Source organism: Acinonyx jubatus, chromosome E2, assembly GCF_027475565.1.
Source record: "Acinonyx jubatus isolate Ajub_Pintada_27869175 chromosome E2, VMU_Ajub_asm_v1.0, whole genome shotgun sequence".
Taxonomy (NCBI): Eukaryota; Metazoa; Chordata; class Mammalia; order Carnivora; family Felidae; genus Acinonyx; species Acinonyx jubatus.
The window spans coordinates 57,437,289-57,459,140 of record NC_069396.1 but is presented as its reverse complement, the minus strand read 5'-3'; the positions used below and the strand labels follow the sequence as shown (position 1 = coordinate 57,459,140).

At 57.4% G+C, this 21,852-nt stretch overlaps 3 protein-coding genes across 5 annotated transcripts; all 3 read left to right on the top strand.

The window, feature by feature from the left end:
• The first annotated feature begins 556 nt into the window (after nucleotides 1–556).
• Nucleotides 557–7,369, top strand: SYT5 (synaptotagmin 5). 2 transcript variants are annotated; one of them, XM_015079008.3, is made up of 9 exons: nucleotides 557–721; nucleotides 1,761–1,884; nucleotides 2,441–2,613; nucleotides 4,210–4,329; nucleotides 4,443–4,610; nucleotides 4,972–5,139; nucleotides 5,416–5,530; nucleotides 5,799–5,932; nucleotides 6,767–7,369. In XM_015079008.3, exons 2-9 carry the CDS (start codon nucleotides 1,806–1,808, stop codon nucleotides 6,965–6,967), a joined length of 1,158 nt encoding a protein of 385 aa, XP_014934494.2. In that variant the 5' UTR covers nucleotides 557–721; nucleotides 1,761–1,805; the 3' UTR covers nucleotides 6,968–7,369. The 2 variants fall into 2 exon arrangements, with proteins under 2 accessions (XP_014934494.2, XP_026893138.1); XM_027037337.2 differs by having other exon boundaries at nucleotides 559–721; nucleotides 5,413–5,530.
• A 3,973-nt stretch (nucleotides 7,370–11,342) lies between these two features.
• DNAAF3 (dynein axonemal assembly factor 3) lies at nucleotides 11,343–17,913 on the top strand. 2 transcript variants are annotated; one of them, XM_027037311.2, is made up of 12 exons: nucleotides 11,343–11,454; nucleotides 11,567–11,655; nucleotides 11,947–12,089; nucleotides 12,265–12,358; nucleotides 14,088–14,245; nucleotides 14,518–14,700; nucleotides 14,917–15,042; nucleotides 15,149–15,271; nucleotides 15,470–15,599; nucleotides 16,397–16,508; nucleotides 16,672–16,746; nucleotides 16,831–17,913. In XM_027037311.2, exons 2-12 carry the CDS (start codon nucleotides 11,571–11,573, stop codon nucleotides 17,282–17,284), a joined length of 1,683 nt encoding a protein of 560 aa, XP_026893112.1. In that variant the 5' UTR covers nucleotides 11,343–11,454; nucleotides 11,567–11,570; the 3' UTR covers nucleotides 17,285–17,913. The 2 variants fall into 2 exon arrangements, with proteins under 2 accessions (XP_026893112.1, XP_026893113.1); XM_027037312.2 differs by lacking the exon at nucleotides 11,947–12,089 and having other exon boundaries at nucleotides 11,403–11,454; nucleotides 16,831–17,911.
• Nucleotides 17,578–21,540, top strand: TNNI3 (troponin I3, cardiac type). The gene is made up of 7 exons (XM_053210115.1): nucleotides 17,578–17,586; nucleotides 18,626–18,850; nucleotides 19,256–19,297; nucleotides 19,575–19,706; nucleotides 20,112–20,201; nucleotides 20,752–20,928; nucleotides 21,385–21,540. Exons 1-7 carry the CDS (start codon nucleotides 17,578–17,580, stop codon nucleotides 21,466–21,468), a joined length of 759 nt encoding a protein of 252 aa, XP_053066090.1. The 3' UTR covers nucleotides 21,469–21,540.
• Nucleotides 21,541–21,852: the final 312 nt, after the last annotated feature.

Genomic DNA, 21,852 nt, shown 5'->3' with positions numbered 1-21,852 from the left:
GGTCTGGAAATAATATTGGGGTGGGAGTGGGGCTGGATTCCTGATGTTTAAGCACTGAGGTAAATGTCCTAGGGAAGAAGCGAGACCCATAATTTTGCACCCGAAAAAAAATGTGTTTGGATGGTTGAGTCTCTTAGAGAGGGCTGGAGGTCCACACTGTGTTCCAGTGTCTGTCCGGTTCCTGAAGCCAGGAGCATAGGGGCTTGCTTCCTGGGCCTGGTGCTAGGAGATCCTAGAGGGTGGGGTGATGTCTGGGGCGGATTCACTAGAGACTTTCACGCTGAGTCTTGTGTCTGGATACCTGACTACTTGAGTACTTAGGTCTCCCGAGACAGTCTCTGGGGTCCTAGGACAGGGCATCCTGGTGGGGGTAGGGGTGGACACAGGGGGCCTAGATGCCAGACAGTTGGACAAGAAAGCAGAAAATCCACTGGGACCAGGGTGAATATCCCTGGGCACCCTGGTGGCTCCTGGCTGGGGGCGGGACAAGGGGAGGGACGGGCTCTCCATCTACCCGAGACCTAATACGCACGCGCGTGCACACACACACACACACACACACACACACACACACACACACACAGCTCTGCCGCGCCCCCGCCCCACCGGGCTCAGTGATCAGCACCCAGGACAGCGCCACCCGCCCGCGTGCGGGGGCGGGGTCCGGGCGGGGCCAGCGCCTGGGCGTCTCCCGGGAGGGTCCGGTCCAGCCGCTGAGCAGGTAGGAGCCTCTGGGACCCCTCCTTAAGGCCCCTGCTCATCCTCATCCCTAGAGAGACAGGGCATGTTGCGTGGGGGACACTAGGGAGGGCCCGACAGGAGTGGGAGGGCTGGAGGCTGAAACGGGGAGACTGCGATTTAGAGACAGGTATGGAAACAAAGAGCAGAGGGGAGGGAGGAGCAGGCAGGGGGGAGGGTGGGAGATCCCGGGACACAGACCAGACCATAGGCCGAGGGCAAGAGAGACGCAGATAGGGGGGCAGCGAGGGGCCGGTGGGGGAATGGGCAGAAATCGGAAGTGGAGGGAGAGGTATGGAGGCAGAGACGGTCATGAGGACAGGTGTGAAGACAGAGCTCGGGATGCGCGGGAGAGACAGGCCGAGAAGATGTGCGCCCCCAGCCCACCCCACCCCCGGCGGTGGCAGCAGGTAGCCCCCGGCAGGAGCGAGAGAGGCTCGCAGGGCCAGATGTGGAGGGAGGAGCCAGCCGTGGGCGCGGGGAGCGACGGCCGAGGCTGCCGTCTCCCCAAGCTCGCTCCGCCTGGGGTCCGGGGCTGGGGGTCCGGGGCTGGGGTCCTGACTGCGCGAAGAGCTAGCTGGCCGCGCCTGGATTCCGCATCTGTACGTCAGCCCCGCCTGTTGTCTCGGCAACAGCTCGTTGCCAGGGGCAACCAGCATTGCTCCTGCCCCGCCCGAGCCGAGCCACCCGGTGCTCGGGACAACCCAGGTCTCCGGTTCCCACACCCGCCTTCGCCCACTTCCGGTTCACGCCTGTGGAGTCTGGCACCGAAGGGGTAGAAGTCGGCGGGATTCCTCGGGGGCCTTGGAGGGCGGGGGCATCCCTTTGGGATGGAGCTAGGTCCTCGAGCCCACGCCAGCGCCCGCCCTCCATCGCTGAGAGGCTGACACTACAACCCCCAGCATGCCTCGCGGCTGCTGGCCGATCCCTATGCCGCTGGTCGCCCAGGGTGCCGATGGGAGTTGGAGTTCTTCGTTGTTCGGAAGCGCCAATGAATGCACGGGGTGGGCGTGGGGGGCTAGGGCTCTTGGGTGCCTCCACAGAAAGGACCGTGAGACCCCGCCGCCATGTTCCCGGAGCCCCCAACCCCAGGGCCTCCAGCGCCCGACACGCCTCCGGACTCGAGTCGCATCGGCCAGGGCCCTGGTGAGCGAGACTCGGGGCCAGAGTGGAGGGAAAGCCCGGCTAGGATTCTCAGGGGCGGGATTCGGACGGGTGTCCTCCGTTGGCGGACTGGAAAATCCGGGTGGTATTGTAGTTGGAATTCTGGACTTCGAGTGAAACGGAAGAGGGACAGGTTTGCAAGAAAATAGAGAACCAGATCAGAAAGTGTGGAATGGAATGGGATCTTGGATTGTGGATTGGAAGGCCCACCTCTCCCTTCTTTCAAAGATAGGGAAACTGAAGCCAGGGAGGGGCATGGCTTCTAAATGCATTAGTGGGTCGAGCAGAAATTAGAAAGGGGGTGGAAGAGAAGGTGCAGTTAACAGGCAAGAAAATCTGGACGGTGTCAGCCTAGAATAAGGGCATCAAATCGCTTAATAGGTGAGATCGGTTGGAAGGAAAACACGGGAATAAAATGGAATGGAAATGGCTGGAGGGAAAACCTGGCCAGGATGAAGGCTTGTACATGTAACCCGGACTGAATCAGCCAGCTTGCTTCCTAGGGCCTCACTGAGTGTTGTCTCCATGCCCTCTGCAGTACCCCCCTGGGCCCTGGCCACAATCGTTCTGGTCGCAGCCCTGCTCGTCTTCAGCTGCTGTTTCTGCCTCTACCGGAAGCGTTGTCGGAGGCGGTCGGGCAAGAAGATTCAGGCCCAAGCCCAGGTCCACCTTCAGGAAGTGAAGGAGCTGGGAAGGAGTTACATAGACAAGGTGTGGCCTGGCCCAGCCCCTCAGCCCTGCCTCTCCCTGCACCCCCAGCCTCAGTCCATGCTCTCCCCCCTCCTGTGCCCATCTTATTCACTCATGTCCCCTGTGTGTTTAGCCCTAACTGGGACACTGGGGACCTGGAGATGGGCCGGGGCCGGTCACTGTTCATGAGAACCAGCCTGGTGGGGAAGTCAGACACTCACACAGACATTCACAATTCAGGGTGTTATGTGCCATATCAGGGGCAGCACAGAGCATACTGGAGTGCAGAAAAACGACCTGGTAACCCAGAGAGTCCAAGGAAGCTTCCTAGTAGAGGCATCTTCTGTGCTGAGACCCAAGGAACACACAGGGTTAGCCAAGAACAGAGAGAAGGAACAGCATGTGCTGAGGCCTGGAATCCAGATTCTGAGGCATATCTGAGGAACCACGAGTCATTTTTCACTCTGTGCTGGAGCATAGAGTGTAAATATACTGCACTCCAGAGTGAGTGTCTGAAGAGCTCAGTAGTATCCATGTCACAAGGGCAATTGGGAGCCATGGAAGATTTGTGAGCAGGTGAGGAACAGGGTCTCGTGGGTGTTGGAATGACTCCTCCAGAACCCATGTGGAGGACACAGTTGAGGCAAAGAGGCCAGGGAGGAGGCTGGTGTGGCTGTCTCGAGAGAATGAAAGAAACATGAGTTGAAAGACGCCCTTGGAGCGAAAATGAAAGGTAACAGGTGTGAGGGTCTGAGCATTAGGCCTCTGAGTGCAGAGTGAAATGATGCTCACCTGGGAGCCAGGCTGTCCTAGGTTTCCAACCGAGAGGAACCATTCCCCAGCTCTGTGACCTAGGGACATTCACTGTCCTTCTGTGAGCCTCAAGTTTGTGGTCTGTAACTCGTGTTTCCCCTCCTCCCTTGTCAACAAATGGCTGTTATCTGTTATAATTATCACCCATGACGCATGACCTTTAGAGTCCTGGGAGCCAGCCTCCACCCCTCCGTCCCTATCCCTTAAGCCAATGACGCCCAAAGACCATCTACATCAGAATCACCTCAGGTACTTGTGGAAACACAAGTTCTGGATCTTGCACCGGACCTGCTGAATCAGAACCTCTGAAGTCGGATTTCTCAGGAGAGTTCTGATTCACACTGAATTTTGAAAATTGATGGCTTAGGTTAAGAAGTCTTGTTCCAGTTCAGAATGGCCAGGACAGGCTAAATATACTATTTCTTCTCCATGTTTTTCTGTGGCAACATCACTAGTCAACACGTCAAGTTGGACAGCAACCCCAATATTCCTTTAGCGTGTGAAGTAGAACCTTCTGCGTCCTTCTTGTAGGCAGTGAGGCACTAGGAGTGCTTGTTCTTCTAGTCTAGGCACGACGCACTGCACGTGTCCCCATGTCTGTTCTGCCCCATAGCAGACATCATGAATCACGCCTTTACTGTTCTCTGCCTCTGCCAGACATCATTAATCAAACACTGATTCCGCTTGCCCTGCAAGTGCTCAGGTGTAGCCTGAGGGTTCTGTGAGTCTCCCTTGGCTTCTGGGCGTGGAGGATCCCACTGTCAGGGGGAAGAGTTCACCTGCCCTTGCCCCCGGCTCCCTAAGGTGCAGCCGGAAGTGGAGGAGCTGGAGCCAGCACCGTCTGGGCCAGGGTCGCAGGTGGCAGAGAAGCACGAGCTAGGACGACTGCAGTACTCACTCGATTACGATTTCCAGAGTGGACAGGTGGGTGTGGGGGAGGGGCATGGCGTGGAGGGGAGGGTCCGAGGGTTCTAGCCCCTTCTCAGAGGAGGCGCCAAAAAGGAGGCTAAGACTAGAGCCTCCTCGTCACTTTTCAGCTGCTGGTGGGCATCCTGCAAGCCGAGGGCCTGGCAGCCTTGGACCTGGGCGGCTCCTCCGACCCCTATGTGCGTGTCTACCTGCTGCCAGACAAGCGGCGGCGGCATGAGACCAAGGTGCATCGGCAGACGCTCAACCCACACTTTGGGGAGAACTTTGCGTTCAAGGTGAGCTCCTGGCCTCCATGCCCCGGGCTTGGCAACCTGCGCCCCGCCCCCACCCCCGTACCTGGAATCCTGGGGACCGACCGCTTCAGCTCTTCCTGTTGGCAGCCACCAGCTCTGGAGACTGTGACACTGGACCCTGGGTTGCCCTTGTGGGGCACTGCTGACCCCTGGGCTGTGCCTTGGGTCCTTGGGCTGTCCCATTTGGGTTCCACAGACTTCCCCACACCGGTCCCCTTGAACCCTTGCTGCCCGCCCCCTCCCCCCCGCCGTGTTCTACCTGGATGTGCTGCGCCCCACTTCCTGTCTGTCTGACTTCCTACTCTCCACCCTGTGCTCTTTTCTCTGTGGCCTCCTCACCTAGGTCCCCTACGTGGAGCTGGGGGGCAGGGTACTGGTCATGGCGGTGTACGACTTCGACCGCTTCTCCCGCAACGATGCCATTGGGGAGGTGCGGATCCCCATGAGTTCCGTCGACTTGGGGCGGCCGGTGCTGGCCTGGCGAGAGCTGCAGGCAGCTCCTCGGGAGGAGGTGAGCAGGCGTGGCCACGCCCCCACGGCTGGGCCCGCCCACTGCGAGCCCGGGCCAATCAGATCACAGGCTTCTTGGACCTTCGGGGCTCTAGCCATTGCACCTGCCACAAAGGGCTAGACCCGGGGGCTCTCCTGGTACAACCTCTCCACTCCTTGGGTTGTGCCTCTGTGGTCTTAACTCCACTCTAAGGGGAGGGGGAGGGAAGAAAGGTCCGAGAGGGGACGGATGGGAAGCAGGGGCTCCGGCGATGGGTCCTTCTCTGTCTTTTAGCAGGAGAAACTAGGTGACATCTGCTTCTCCCTCCGCTATGTCCCTACGGCCGGGAAACTCACCGTCATCGTCCTGGAGGCTAAGAACCTGAAGAAGATGGACGTAGGGGGGCTCTCCGGTGTGTGGGAAGCAAGGAAATGATCTCGGTGGTGGCGCGGAGGCTCAGTAGCACAGGATCTGGCTGTTTTCTGGGTCCCTGAGGGTCCCTTGGGGGAGGGGGAGGCCAAGACTGCATTGGAGGATATGAATTTGCTTTGGTCAGAGAAAGAGAGAGACAGAGAGGCGTGAGAGGTGCGCAGAGGGTGTGCTGTTCCGGACTCTCATGCCCCCTTAACACGATCCCCTGGACTTGACAGTGGGGCTGTAAGACTCCTTTCTCTCCCCAGATCCATATGTCAAGGTCCACCTGCTTCAAGGCGGCAAAAAGGTGCGGAAGAAGAAAACGACCATCAAGAAGAACACTCTGAACCCCTATTACAATGAGGCCTTCAGTTTTGAGGTGCCCTGTGACCAGGTGCAGGTGAGCTCAGACTGCCCAAAGCCTCTGTCAGAACAGCCCTTCCCCCAGGGTCCCGGGCCATTAGAAACCCCTATTGCTAGGGGAAGGGAGACTCCTTAGCAACTTCCAGGTCCTGGGAGCCTGAGGTTGTGTTCCCAGTCTCAGTTTCCTCCTATGAGGGTCAGGGCGCCCCAACCCCAAACAAGACCAGGATGTCCCGCCCCCAAGCAAGACCAGGATGCGCCGCCCCCCAAGTAAGTCCAGGATGCCCCGCCCCCAAGCAAGACCAGGCTGCCCCGCCCCCAGGAGGACCAGGATGCTCCACCCCCAAGCAAGACCAGGATGCCCCGCCCCCCAACTAAGTCCAGGATGCCCCGCCCCCAAGCAACAGGATGCCCCGCCCCCAAGGAGGACCAGGATGCCCCGCCCCCAAGCAAGACCAGGATGCCCCGCCCCCTCAGGAGTAATGGGTACTAAGAAAAAGAGATATTCCCACAGCCCTCTTTAGCGGGACCCAGGCCTGGCCACTGCACGCATTTAAGAGCCCTCCAGGTCTGTCCCCCTTAGGAGGCTGTTCCCTGAGGAGGTACTTAGGATTTATCTCCTTTGAAAGCTGATTCCAGAGGAAGAAAGCATCCAGACCATCACTCGAACAGAGGCTGTCCACCCCCTCACCTCCCACCACATCCCCCGTCTGAGTCCCCTGAGAGGTCTTAGCCCAGGGCGCTAACAAGTCCCCCCGGAACTCTGGTTGCTAGGGAGAGGGGTCTCCTGAGCAATGATACCCCAGGTCCGCCCCGCCAAGCCTCCTTCCTGAACTCTCCTCTCTCTTCCCCTTGCCCTTCCTGTGTGCAGAAGGTCCAGGTGGAGCTGACCGTGCTGGACTATGACAAGCTGGGCAAGAACGAGGCCATCGGGAGGGTGGCGGTAGGGGCGGCGGCAGGGGGAGCCGGCCTGCGGCACTGGGCAGACATGCTGGCCAGCCCCCGGCGGCCCATTGCCCAGTGGCACTCCCTGCGGCCCCCCGACCGAGCGAGGCCGCTGCCTGCACCCTGATCCCCAACTCCAGCCCCTTGCCAAGCCCGGACTCGGCCCCTGACCTCAGACTCCTGGCCAAAGCCAGGCCCGGGTCTGCCTGTAAGCCTTCTCTGACCGCTCACCACCCCCACTCCGCCCAACCTGACACAGTCCTGCCGTCCCATCCCCCATCATACCAGTCGTGGTAATTGCCAACTCTCCCACCAAGCACATACCCAGAAGCCCCAGGGACCCCTGGGGGAGGGGAGCCATCTGGTCTCCCCCACCCCCAGGGTCCCACGCTCTGCTTTGACAATCAGTGACCCAGCCTACCACCCCCTTCGCTCCCAAGTGCCCCTCTTCCTGCACAGGATCACCCGCTCCTGTCCCTAGTCGGATTCCTGCACTGCTCCAGGACCAAATAAATACTCAGCAACTTTGGTGGCTTGACCTGATGCTCACCGATGGGGGCTGGGCAGGGGCAGGGCTGGCAAGAGGGTGGGATCGCACAAGGGCAAGGATAGGGCTGCCCATCCTGGAAACACACTGAGGGAAACGGGCCCACCCACCCACCCACCATCCACCACTTACCCCTCCAAGCCTCAATTTCCTCACCTGAAAAAATTGTGGTAATGACAACACCTACTTTATGCTCGTTGTGAGGAGTCCATGAATCACTTACTTGCTCATGAATTTAATCCACTCCCTCACCCATGACTTAGATAGATTTCCATGCCCATATTTCCCTCCCTTCCTTTTCTTCTTCCATCGTTTATCCATTCTATTTTTCATGATGTCTTCAGTGTGGCAGCTTCTGTTGGACGCTGGGAACCCCGAGTTGATGCAAATCCAGACTTTACCTCCAAACGACTTACTCTCATCAAGGAAACAAAGTAGAGATGCAGAGTCTGGGAATGAAGTTCCCAGCGACGGGCAGAAAGGACAGAGTTACACAGGGAAAGCCAATGCCTCTAACTACACCTGTCTTCCTTCAACAAAGTCTGCCTCCTGATCTGTGTCTAGGAAAGATGATCATTCCATTGGCTTCTCCTTCCTCTTATCCTGGACAGGATTTCAGGTGGCAGACAGAGGTCCATGCAATTTGGTAAGAAAGCTCTCTCTCTCTTTCTCTCTCTCTTTAATGTTTATTTATGTTTGAGAGAGGCAGAGACAGAGTTCGAGCAGTTGGTGGCGGGGGGGAGGCAGACGGAGAGGGAGACACAGAATCCGAAGCAGGCTCCAGGCTCTGAGCTGTCAGCACAGAGACCGACGTGGGGCTCGAACCCACGAACCCCAAGATCATGACCTGAGCCAAAGTTGGATGTTCAACCAACTGAGCCACCCAGGTGTCCTGGTAAGAAAGCTCTCTGACCAGCAGGTTAAGTGGAGAATGAGGCAAAAGATTCCCCCATATACTAAAGAAAAGGCAGAGTACTAACTTGCACTGAGCTTCCTGATAGCCAATGGGAAAAGGGAAATCTGATGTTACACAGGTTGTGATGTCCATGCGATTTAACAAATTTCTCCTTTTTTCTTTTTTTAAATGTTTTTATTTATTTTTGAGAGAGAGAGAGAGAACACGAGTGGGGGAGAGGCAGAGAGAGAGGGAGACACAGAATCCAAAGCAGGCTCCAGGCTCTGAGCTGTCAGTACAGAGCCCGACATGGGGCTCGAACTCACAAGCTGTGAGATCATGAACTGAGCCAAAGTCAGACGCCTAACTGACTGAGCCACCCAGATGCCCCGTTAAGCGATTTAACAAATTTCTTTTAAAAATGCAATAATTTCGTATGTGTGAGTGAGTTAGGGGACATCTTAATGAAAACAGCATTATGCATTACTATTATCACTATTACTGCTACTGCTGCTAACAGTAATCCTCACAGCCATCACGTGAAATGGACGTGATTATTATTCCCAGTTGACAAATAAGGAAACCGGGCTTCAGAGAAGTAGCATGACCTCTGAGGACCATACAGCCAGAAAGTCTGTCTCTAAGTCCTGGGATTGAATCTGCTCTGAGTTAGAGTCCCTGGTTCCACGTCTCAACAAGAAAGCCGACAAATGAGAAGAACAAAATCATTACAAATGGTGATCCTTGTGGGCAGTAAGTTAGTGAGGGCCGAGATGATTTAGAAAGGGCAGTCAGGGACAGCTTTCCTGAAGAGGTAATGTTTGGGCTGTGTTGTGAACGACAAGAAGGAATGAGGCTCGCAAAGATGAGGGGGACGTATAATGGAATACTATTCAGTCATAAGAAGGAGTTTTTATGCTGATTCATGCTACAGCTTAATGCACCTTGAGAGCGTGATTGTAAGTGAAAGAAGTCAGACACAAAAGGCCACTTGGTGTATGATTCCATCTGTGTAAAATATCCAGAAGAGGCAAATCCAAAGGGGGGGGGGGAAGTAGATTCGTGGTTTGCAGGGACTAGGGAGAGGGAGAAATGGGGAGAGACTGGTTAATGAGCACAGGGTGATGAGAAAGTTCTGGAGCTGGATAGTGGTGATGGTTGCACAGTATTGTAAATATCCTAAGTGTCATTCAACTTTATGTTGGGTGTACTTTACCACAATAAAATAAAGATGAAGGGGAAGAGAATCCCAGGCAGAAGGAACCCTAAGTTGCAAAGGCCCTGGGGCAAGAGCAGGTTTGGTATGTTCTCAAAAGAGCCAGGAGGCCAGTGAGTCCCGCAGGGACTGCTGAGACCCAGCTTCACTCCCCAGTGCCCAGAACTGTCCTTGGATGGCAGGTGGACCCCCTTCGATCCCTGACACCACAGCCAGCTGCATGTTATCGTTCCCAATTTACAGAGCAGAAAACTGAGGCACAGAAAGGGTGACTGACTTACCTCAGGTCGTGGAGCTGGAGAGCCAGGCTCCTTGGGTGCTGCACACCGTCCTGGGTGCTGGGGCTGGTGTGGAGACATGCCTCACTCATGTCCTGCCCTTGTGGAACTCAAAGGTAGGTTAAGTCACCTGGTCGAGGTCTCTCAGCCAGCAAGCGATGGCAAGATGTAAAGCCAGGCATGTCTGACACCCAAAGCTATATTCTCCAGCATCCTGCCATCGGGTTCCCTGAATATAAAGTGCTGGGAGTCACAGGGTATAGACTGCTGTGGCCATTCTGCTGGAAAAGGAAGGCAAGAAAGATCTCAGAGAAAGATCCCCTGCTGGAGTTGGACATTTTGGGGGTCGGGGAGGAGGGAATTGGTGTAGCAGAGGGAAATACGCAAAGGATTCAGACGTGGAGGCCAGAGAAGACTTGGTGTGCCTCCCACGGTGTGCTGTTACCAACTTTATGAAGCCCTGCTGTGTAGTCTGCCTATTTCCATGGTGTAAATACTCGCAGCATGGCTGATTTCAAGCCACCGATGTGAAGTCACTGAATACGAAGCCAAGAAGAGAGGCCTATTAGCATGCCATCATGCAGTAATATAGTATTTCCCAGGGTCAGGATGAAGGTTCCCAAATCTAAGACGAAGCTGACAAAACAAAATCATCAGCAATCAAGATAAATTGCATTTTAATACAATATTTTTGAAAGATTAAAAGTGATCCAAAAAGAAATCCACGATGGGTAAAATATAAAATTCTTATTTGTTTTCAGAAAGTTTTTAATGTTTATTTATTTTTGAGAGAGAGAGAGAGAGAGAGAGAGAGAGAGAGAGAGAGAGAGCATGAGCCAGGGAGGGGAGAGAGAGAAGGGGACAGAGGATCTGAAGCAGTCTCTGTGCCAACAGCCAGATGTGGGGCTTGAATTCACAAACGGTGAGATCACGACCTGAGCTGAAGTCAGATGCTTAACCCACTGATCCACCCAGGGGCCCCTGTATTACCTTCATTGTAATGTAATGCATTTTTTTTAAATTTTTTTTAACGTTTATTTATTTTTGAGACAGAGAGAGACAGAGCATGAATGGGGGAGGGTCAGAGAGAGAGGGAGACACAGAATCTGAAACAGGCTCCAGGCTCTGAGCTGTCAGCACAGAGCCCAATGCGGGCTTGAACTCACAGACCATGAGATCATGACCTGAGCTGAAGTCGGACGCTTAACCGACTGAGCCACCCAGGCGCCCCTAGGCCGCCTCACTTGAATTCGAATTAGTCAAGATTCTATTCCTGTTCTGTGTCAATTTGAATCTGCCTAGACCTCCCCCATCCCAGATATGTGGATCGTCCCAGGCCCCGCCCCCGCCTCTCCTGGCCCCGCCCCCGCCTCTCCTGCCCCGCCCCAGCCTCTCTTGGCCCCGCCCCTTCTCCTCCAGCGCCGTCGTCATGACAACCGCGTCCATACTCCTTGCTCTCCTGCAAGCGCTCCCATTGGCCGAAAGTTCGCAGCGGGCCGGTCCCGCTCACTCTCATTGGTCAGTTGATCGCGCCGGTGCCAACCCGCGTACTCTCATTGGGTGATTGGTCGAAAAGGAAGGGGGCGAGAGGTAGTTGTGTGTAGTGGGTGCAGAACTGCAGCAGCGCAGCACCGAGCAGGGAGGGAGGGGGCGACCCGGAGTCTTTGAAAGGATAGAGGTGAGGGGATGTCACATGGAGGAGAGGGACGAGAAATGAGGGGCGGTGACAGGGGAATGGGTGGGTGAGGCAGAGACGATGTTTGGGGACTCCCAGGATGTCTGTCCTGCAGGGCGATGACCACACCGGCAGGCTCTGGCACAGGCTTCGGCTCCGTGTCCTGGTGGGGCTTGTCCCCAGCGCTGGACCTGCAGGCTGAGAGTGAGTCCCCCCCCCCCCCCCCCCAGGACCACATCTGACCCGGCGGCTGCCTTCCCACCCCGGCAGGCGGCGCGCAAACGTTCTCTGAGGCTCCAACGGCGGCGCCGCCCTTCACTGGGCGTCCCAAATGGCCTTTGCGGACTACGATTCCCAGAATGCTTAGAGGCACAGCTCCCTCGGGAACCTAGGCCAGGCGTGCGAGTCCTGCTGGGAGTTGTAGTCCATCGTTCTGGGGCAGCTGCAGGGGGAGGCTCTCCAGGTCTCCAACCCGAGCCTGTGTCATCTTACTAGGTCCTCCTGTGGACCCAGATTTGCGGGAGGATACAGAGCACACGACCCCCGAGCTAGATGTACTGCTGGTGGGATCCGTGGATGGGCGGCACCTGCTTCGGACTCTGGCCCGGGCAGCTCTCTGGCCTCGCAGGAGGTTACATGTGAGCCGGGATTGTGGGGTGGGTGGCGAGAGGAGAATGAAGGTGAGTGCCCAGACTCCTGTGTTTGAAGGAAGCCAGTGTACAGGATGTCTGGGTCCTGTGGAGGGACGAGGATGGTGGCTCCCACTCCTGGGTATCCTAGGAGCCAGGGAATCATTTCACCCTGTCTTTCCAGTTCTATGTGCTTGAGAATAATCTGGAAGCTGTAGCCCGACACATGCTGATCTTCAGCCTAGCCTTGGAGGAACCTGAGAAGATGGGGCTGCAAGGTCAGTTACAAGGACCCAGACATTCTGGCCCCCAGCAGCTCTTCCCCACCCCGCAAGGATTCTGGCATTTCAATGGTGCAATTACACCTTTGGGTCACAGTTGCCTGTTCCATTACTCGCTCATTCATTTGATAGTCTCAGAGCCTCAGGTTTACCCACCTGTACAATAGGGCTAAATATACCACCTCCTAGAGCCATTGAAAGAATTCCGGGAGAAAATCCGCCTAAACTCTTTGTATGGTGCATGACACAGGATAACCATTGAAACCCTCGTACCACAGGAGAAGTCCAAAAAAGATCAAAGGACTTCTTAAGAGGTGGTGAGTCTCCCAGATGTGGGGAAGGTTTGGCTGAGCTCAGCCAGAGCCTCCCATGGGCCTGAGTCTTCTCAGTTAGAGAAGTCTGCCTGGAGGAGGCAGCCTTGGAAGTGAGATTGAAGGGGGGAGGAGGATTTGGGTGGGGAGGCAGAAAGGATAATTTCTCAGTAACAACGACTTCGGCTTAGTGCCTAGAGCAAAGTCTGGACTGAGACAGTCTGTTCAAATCCCAGGTCCAGGGGCACCTGGGTGGCTCAGTTGGTTAAGTGTCCAAGTTCGGCTCAGATCATGATCTCACAGTCCGTGGGTTCAAGCCCCGCATCTGGCTCTGTGCTGACACCTCAGAGCCTGGAGCCTGCTTTGGATTCTGTGTCTCCCTCTCTCTCTGCCCCTCCCCTGCTCACACTCTGCCTCTCCCTCTAAAAAATAAACATAGAAAAAAATTATTAAAAAAAAAAATCCCAGCTCTATTTCCTGAGTGGCCTGGGGCTAGTCTCTGCCCCTCTCTGGGCCTCAGTTTCTACACTGATGCAATGAGGATCCTAGAAATTCTTTCCGCGTAGAATTCTTGTGAGGATTAAAAAAAAAAATGTATTATCTCCTGTTTTGTCATATAGACTTTGTTGTCATACTTATGGATGGTACTTGTCGCTAACAGCCCAGAGTCTTCAGAATACAGTGCACACATTTCACAATGCACCTTGTAGAAGGTTCTGAAACTAGAACTAATCTAATCTAACTTAAGGTATATAGTTTTCTATTATAAGATTCTTAAACAATTCATATATTGATACAGATGCATTGATACAGATGTATATGTGTGTCCAACTAAAGGCATACAGTTCTCTTATAAGATTCCTCACTAGGGGCGCCTGGGTGGCTGAGTCGGTTAAGCCTCTGACTCTTGATTTTGGCTCAGGTCATGACCTCCTGGTCGTGAGATGGAACCCTGTGTCGGGCTCTGTGCCGGCTGTGAATCCTGCTTAAGATTCTCTCTTCCTCTGCCCCTCCCACTCTCGCTCTCTCAAAAATAAACAAATAAAAACCTTAAAAGAAAAAGATTCCTACTAAAATGGAATAATTTGACGCTATGGTATTTTAACATGCATAAATCTCGGTTTCCATCTCTCTCTATAACCTTTTCTTCTTTAAAGGGAGGAAAATTTAAACATGAAATTCAGGACTGGGCTCACCTGCAGGGCGGGGAAGACTAGGAGGCCCAGATTAGGTCTAAGTAATTCTTCCCGTTTGAGGGATGGATGGGGGGGGGGGGGGTCTGCCAGTGTCCCTTAGGCATGTGTGACTATAAAATAATGAGATTGCCCTACAGAAGGTATGCGTCACCCACACGGGTCTCATTTCTGGGTTCACTCCTCTGCTGTCCCCGCTAATCCAGCCCCACCTTTCCCCAGAGAGGAGCGAGACCTTCCTGGAGGTGTGGGGGAACGCGTTGCTGCGCCCCCAGGTGGCCGCCTTCGTGCGCGCGCAGGCCGACCGCCTGGCGCGCCTGGTCCCGGAGCCCCACCGCCTGGCGGAGCAGCTGCCCTGGCTCAGCCTGAGCGCCCTCAAGGTGGCGTCACCGCCCAGGATCCGGACGGCCACGGGAACAATGCACTTGGGCGATCCAAAGGGGTTTTCGTAAATGGAGGTCGAACCCCAGCTCCCCGGCGCCCACTGTGGGATGTGCGCTAGGGGGGTACTCTTAGAACTTCGGTTTCTTCGTCTGAGAAATGGGAGACTCATTCCCACGCCCCGGGATGGCAGGGAGGGTAAAGCGGGAGGAAGCGCTCTCGCTGCAGCCGCCTCTCCATCGCTCTCTCCCCACGCGTGCTGGCCGTGCAGTTCCGCGAGCGCGACGCGCTGGAGGCTGTGTTCCGCTTCTGGGCCGGCGGGGAGAAGGGTCCTGAGGTCTTCCCCATGAGCCGCCTCTGGGACTCCAGGCTGCGTCACTACCTGGGCTCCCGTTACGACGCCCGGCGCGGTGTCAGCGACTGGGATTTGCACATGAAGCTGCACGACCGCGGGGTGAGGGGCCTGGGAGGAGGGCTGGGGGCCTGATTCCTGGGTCTGAGGGAGGAGGGGCTGAGGGGCCGGACTCCTGGGTCCGAGGGAGGAGGGACTGGCAGTCTGGTCTCTGAGGGAGGAGGGTCTGGGGGCCTGGACTCCTGGGTCCGAGGGAGTACGCTGGGGAGCCATATGCCAGATTTATTTAGGTTTCTGTTCATTCCTCTCCCTACCCAGGCCCGAGTCATCCACACTCGTGAGTTCCGGCGTTGGAGGGACACAGGCGTCGCCTTTGAACTCAGAGACTCCAGCGCCTACCACGTGCCCAACCGGACCCTTGCGTCTGGCCGCCTCCTGAGCCATGTGAGTGTCTACCTCCCTGCCCTGGCCGATCCTTCTTTTCGGGGACATAGGAACCGGGGTCTTGGACGTTGACCCTCCCTGCCTCTTCGCTCCTTGCTTTCTCAAGCACGGGGAGCGTGTCGCAGCGCGCGGGTACTGGGGGGACATCGCCACGGGACCATTCGTGGCCTTTGGCATCGAAGCGGACGATGAGAGCCTCCTGCGGACCAGCAACGGACAGCCAGTCAAGGTGGGCGCCTGGAGGTGCTGGGTTCTGGGAGAGGGTTTTCGAGGCCCCCCTCCTCCCCCATACTTTCTCAGCCCAGTCTGGAAATCCAAACTAACCCGCATCCCATCCGTCACCGCATGCTCGCGCTGGGCGTTGGGGGAGGGGTGCTGTACTCTAGGCCCTGCCGGGTCACCCTGGCCGCGCCCCTTCTCTCCCCAGACCGCGAGTGAGATCACCCAGCACAACGTGACGGAGCTGTTCCGAGAGGTGGCCGCCTGGGGGCGCCCGACAGCCAACCACGGAACCCCTGAGCAGGTGCACGGCGAGGGCCCTGGAAGCCCGGAGCGCGGTAAGCGTGCCAGTCAGCTCACCCTCTTGAAATGCGAGTTGGGTGACACAGTGGGCACATCATCCTCCGGGGAGGAGTGGGACCTGGACCCCCATCCTGGGCTTCGGGTTCCAGCGATTTCGAGCCCAGAGTGTGTACTGATATGGCCTCCAATGCCTGGACAAATGGTCTCTTGTACCTGTGGTTGTCGATTTTTCTCTCTTCGCTTTGTATTTCTCTCCCTTTCCTAAATCCTAACACCATTATTGTCATTCAGATAGAATTATTTTCTTTAAATATAATTTATTGTCGATTTGACTTCCATACAATACCCAGTGCTCATCCCAACAAGTGCCCTCCTCAATGCCCACCACCCACTTTCCCCTCTCCCCCTCCCCCCATCAACCCTCAGTTTGTTCTCTGCATTTAAGAGTCTCTTATGGTTTGCCCATTCTGATAGAATTCTAATCCTACCTGCAGAAGACTAAGAGACGAGAACATTCTAACAAGGTGCTGTGTCCCAGCTCACTTTTGGAGAGACCCCGCCCCCCCTCCCCCACACCTCAATTCCGGTCTGCCTCCTTGTAACTATCCCCCAACCTGGTTCTTCCTGGATGTCCTGTGGCACCAGGAAGGGCCACCCACTCTTGCCCTCTTTTGAGTCTCAGTTGCCTAGTCTGTAAGATGGGTCTCTCTACCTGCCGGGCTGACTTTCCCAGAATTTTCCAGGAACCCACTTGTGAGGAAGGGCTTCAAGACAAGCAAAGAGTGTTATCTCCAAGCTTTGTCTGTTGTCTAACTCTGCGAGTCTTCCCCAGCTGCCCCTTCCCCGGAATTCACCGTTCACTTCCTGCCTCTTGGCTCTGCCCAAACCCTTCACCACAAGAGCTGCTACGAGGGACGGTTCCATCTTCTCTACGTGGCCTGTGGGTAAGAGGGAGGTTCCCGGACTTCTCTCCCCCAACATCTCCTCCCTTAGGCCCAGGAATCTTGGCCCCCAGACCTTCCTCAATCAGTGGGCGGATCCCCCAGCCCCACTCTTCCCTCGGGACCTGCAAGTCTGAGCCTCAGTCCTCCCCTTTTCTCTGCCCAGGATGGTGCATCTTCTCAGCCCCGACCTCGGGGCTTGCGTGGCTCCCGGAGGACACCTGATCGTGGAATTAGCCCGGTGAGCCGGCAGAGGACAGGGCAGGGAACGTCCAGGCTGATGGCCGTCAGCCAGGACCCCTAACACACCACTTCCTGGTTACAGGTACCTGGTAGACCTGCGGCAAGAGCAGCTGCAGGGGTTTTCCGCCCGGGCCGGGGAGCTAGCTCAGGCGGCTGGATTCACCCCGCAGAACCAGGACAGGCCCTCTGAGACCTTCGCACGCTTCTACAAGTCCGGGGACTCTGCTTGCCTCCGCAGCCACGCCGCTGTGCAATCCACGACTCCGCCCCCTGGCGCCCTGGTCCCGCCCTCTGTACAATCCGCGACTCCGCCCCTTGACGCCCTGGTCCCGCCCCTTGAGGCAGGGAACCCGCCCCCGGAGGGCCTGACCCAGCCTTCGGAAGGCAAGACCCCACCCTCTGAGCGCCTCAAACTACCCTCAGAGTCTCGGGCTTCACTCTCAGAGGTTCAGGCTCCGCCCACAGGGAGTCAGACCCCAAAACCAGAGAGTCTGCCCCGACTGCCAGATACCCAGCCCCCCATCTCTGACCTCTAGTCAGGTCCCGGAAGTAGAGCCCGCCTGTAGAATACTCAGTTACACTCTCAACATTCTCAATCAGCTTCAGAGGTGTTGCTAGAATTTCAGATTACATTCCTGGGATGCTATAGTCTGTTCTTAGAATTCTAGATGGTTCTCTCAGAGTTCTCCATCCCATTCCTGAGCCTCTACACACAGCCTGGCGATCTGGCCCTGAGGCTCAGGCCCTCTGTGTGGTCCCCTTGTCGCCAGAGGTCCTGTTTTAACTGGGGTTTGGGGTGGTCTGCTCTCCAGGGCTAGTCAGCACCCACATGGTCCAAGTAAAGAGAGCGGGGTCCTCTTCTCCGTGTGCCCGTGTAGCTTTCCTGTCCTCAGTCTTGTCTCCAGGGCTGGGGGAGGGGAGGGCCTAGGGTGGTCAAGAGAGGAGACCTAGTTCCAAGTAAACTAGAAGTGGGTTTCTCTGTGCTGTTGCCTGCGAGAGTCTGGGCCACACTTGGATCCTGAAATAAATCAAAATTTATTGAGTGGCTAAGAGGTTTGGGGCAGTGAAACTGACCATAGCTCTCATGGAGACTGCACTTTAGCGTGGAGGTGGAGCCCAGACTCCTGGGTCTGAGGAAGGAAGGGGCTGGGGGCCTGGACTCCTGGGTGTGAGGGAGGAGGGGCTGGGGGCCTGGACTCCTGGGTGTGAGGGAGGAGGGGCTGGGGGCCTGGACTCCTGGGTGTGAGGGAGGAGGGGACTGGGGGCCTGGACTCCTAGGTCAGAAGGAGGAGGGGGCTGGATTCCCAGGCCGCCAAGGTGGAAGGGTGATCCAGCTGGAGCATGGCCCACCCCACCCCTCACGCGCCCCAGTTATCTCGCATCCTGGGCAGGGGGAGGAGGCGGCAGCAGTATATTTAGTCTCAGTTCTCGCCCTTTATCTCAGTGTCGTCCGGGAAGCTTGGGCAGGCCGGAGGAGACCAAAGTCCCGGGGGCCTTCAAGGTCACCCCGGACGCCCCCTTACTGACCCTCCAAGCGCCTCTTGCCCCTTCTCTGCCTCCTGCAAGCCCTGGCCTGAGTCTCAGCATGGCGGACAAGTGAGTGCAGCCTGGTAACCCGGAATCCCAAGGTCCGAGGCGGCGAGAGGTGGGGCGATCTCCCGGGGTCCTGAGAGGTTGAGACCTGCGAGGCTGGGCACACGGCCTGAGAGGGGAGGTGGAGACAGGACTCCCGGGTGTCTGCACGACGGAAGTTTGGGAATCAGACCTCCTAGGACCCGAGGACGGGGGAGCTGTTGGGCTGGCAGGACAGGACACAGGCCCATGTTAACCCCTCGCTCCCGGTCTCTCTTCCTCCTGCAGAGACGATGCGGTGAGAGCAGACGCGGGCGGGAGGCGCCCGGCAAGGGAGGGCGCAGCAGGGCGGGACCTGGGGCGGGAGGCTGCAGCCCCAGGAGACCTTGTGCAGGGGGGCTGGGGAATCCGGCGGTGACGCGGCTCCGTTCCCCCAACCGCAGGCGGGCTGCCCGCCTCCCGCGCCGGCCCCGGTCCGACGCCGGTCCTCCGCTAACTACCGTGCGTACGCCACGGAGCCGCACGCTAAGGTGAGCGCCGAGCTCCACGAGTCTGGGCTCAGAGTCCGCGGAGGCTGTCTGAACCTGGGGGAGGAGGGGCGGGGCTCCGGTAGTGGGCGGAGCCAAGACTGATGGGGCACCTCGGGGGCGGAGTTTTGCCGAGGGCCTGGCTCGGATTGGTGAAAGCTGCGTATGGGCGGAGTTCCGTTGCCCATGGGAACTGCGATTGCTTAGGGCGTGGGGGGCGGTGCCTAATCAGTCAGAAGTCCGGATTGGTGGAGGGGACTAAGGGGCGTGGCCTCCGGTAGATTCAGGGCAGGCGTTGGAGGCGGGCCAAATCTGGGCGGGGCTTGAGGGAGAGGCCGTGAGGCCCCTCCCACCGCCCGTCTTCGCCTCCCCGCCTTGATTGCTCCTTGCTCCGTCTCACCCCGACAGAAAAAGTCCAAGATTTCCGCCTCGAGGAAACTGCAGCTGAAGGTGAGGGTAGGCCTGGAGAGGGCGCCTCGGTGTCCTCACGCGGGGCGGGCAGGGCTGGAGAGTCGTGCTTGTATGGGTGGGCGTGGCCGTGTGGTGGGTAGCCCCCACGAGGGGGCGGGGTCTTGGAATGATGGACAGGCCCCGGAGGGGCGTGTCTCCAGAAGACCATCCTAGAGGGCGACTGGAGGGCCGACTTGGCCCGCGCGGCTTTCCCGGTACCGCACGGCCCTCATGCGCTGCCCCGGACGGGCTGCGGTCCCCGGCCTCCCCTCCGCAGACCCTGATGCTGCAGATCGCGAAGCAGGAGCTTGAGCGGGAGGCGGAGGAGCGGCGCGGAGAGAAGGGGCGCGCTCTGAGCACGCGGTGCCAGCCTCTGGAGTTGGCCGGGCTGGGCTTCGCGGAGCTGCAGGTACTCCTCGGGGACTCCGGCCCGGCCCGGGATCCGAGGTTCCTAGTGTCCCGTCCTGCATCCTTGGGACGACTCACAGGTCTAGTCACTATCCCCCACTTCTGCTCGGGACCTTGGGGTCCAGTCTCCCAATCCTTCCCCTCAGGAGTTCAGAAATACGGCCCGCAGCTGCCTACAAGTCCCAAAAGCCAGAGGTTGATTTCTCCAGCCCCGATTCCGTCAGATTCTCAGGACCCCTGGCTCCTAGCACCCTTTGTTCCAACCGCTCCAGAGTCGGGCTTCAAACTACTCCTGCAGGATCAGATGTCCAGGCCCCCAGCCCCTCCTCCCTCAGATGCAGGAATCGGGACCCCCCCCCCGCCCCCACCAGCACCACCACATACATACACCACATTCCTTGACCAGGACTTGTGCCGACAACTCCATGCCCGCGTGGACAAAGTGGATGAAGAGAGATACGACGTGGAGGCAAAAGTCACCAAGAACATCACAGAGGTGGGAGGCATTGCGCAGTCTCCTTCCTTCCAGGGTAGGGTGTGGTGCCTGGGGCTGTGGTCTCAGCCTGATCTCTTGCAGCTGCTTGTGGTGGCAGGCACCGAGAGACCCGGGTCAGCTCTGTGGGCCTGGCAGACAGGAGCAGAAGAATGAGTATAAAGCGGTTAGGGAAGGCTGTTCCGGGCAGAGGGAACAGCATGCAGCAGCCAGGAGGTGGGAAAACAGAAGACGTGTTCTCGGAAATGTGTCGCCGGAGCGCGGAGGGTTGATGAGCGAGCTCACGCATGGCACAGGGAATTTTGTGGGATGCGTGCAGCTGGGCCAGGAAGTGTCAGTGTTTTTCAGAGATGAGGCTGGGCAGATCCGGGAGGGCTGACAGTTCCTGGATGAGGAGCTTGGATGTTTTCCTGAAGGCGGTGGGAGCTGAGGGAGGGAGAGCCTGGATGAGGCCTGGAGGGAGATAGGAGGGAGGTGTAGGGTGCAAAAGTGGGGCTGGGGGAGGGGGGACCGGAGGAGGGCAAGTCTCCACTCGCCTTATGGCTGTCCCCAGATCGCAGATCTGACCCAGAAGATCTTTGACCTTCGGGGCAAGTTTAAGCGGCCCACCCTGCGGAGGGTGAGGATCTCTGCAGATGCCATGATGCAGGCACTGCTGGGCACTAGGGCTAAGGAGTCCTTAGACCTGCGGGCCCACCTCAAGCAGGTGAAGAAGGAGGACACAGAGAAGGTGAGTGCAGCTAGGGCCAGGAAAGGGGGTGCTCAGAGGAGAGGGTGTAGGGGGAGCACTCCTGGGGCCTAAGCTCAGGACAGATGGTACTTGGGTTATGGGGAGAAGAATCTGGCCAGGGAGCCTCAACAGGCACTGTGGAGAAAGGAAGTAGCAAGGAGTCAAAATGCGCCTGAGGTCTACAACAGGAAGTCCCCACTAGAGAGGAATGGAGAGAAGAATAGAGCACGCGGGAGACAAGAAGGGAAGCCGCAGGGTATAATAGGAAGTAACAAGCAAGCAAGGAGGCCAGAAGTGCCTGAGGGAGACAGGATGGGGGGGGGGGGATTTGAACGGACTGCCTGAGGGGACAAGGAGTGTTCCAGAACCAGATCCCGGGCTGGACATCCCAAGGAGAGGCTGGAGGGTGGGTGGAGGATGCTTGAGAGCCCCTCACCTCTGAACCCACTCCTCCAGGAAAACCGGGAGGTGGGAGACTGGCGGAAAAACATCGACGCGCTGAGTGGCATGGAGGGCCGCAAGAAAAAGTTTGAGGGCTGAGCTGGCTGCCCCGCCGCCCTGGCCCTGAAGGCAGAAGGCGTCCCTGAGGAATAAAGCTTCTCTCTGAGCTAAGAGTGGCTGCACGTCTGCTACCGGGGCGGGGGCTTTGGTGTGAGGGAGACGGAGAAGCCACACCACACAGCAGGAGCAGGGCCAGGGGCCGTGCGGGCATTCGCAGCTCCTCTGGGAGTGAGAATGGGGGTGCACGGAGATGCCCCGACCAAGGCCCAGAGAGAGACACGCACAGAGACACAGAGAGACTGAGTCACAGGCCCAGAGAGAGCCAGAGACCCAAAGAGAGGGAGACGAGACAGCCATTCCTAGAAAGATCTGCAAAGAAAGGGGAAATGGAGAGGCAGATGTACACAACGAAACACAGAGGCC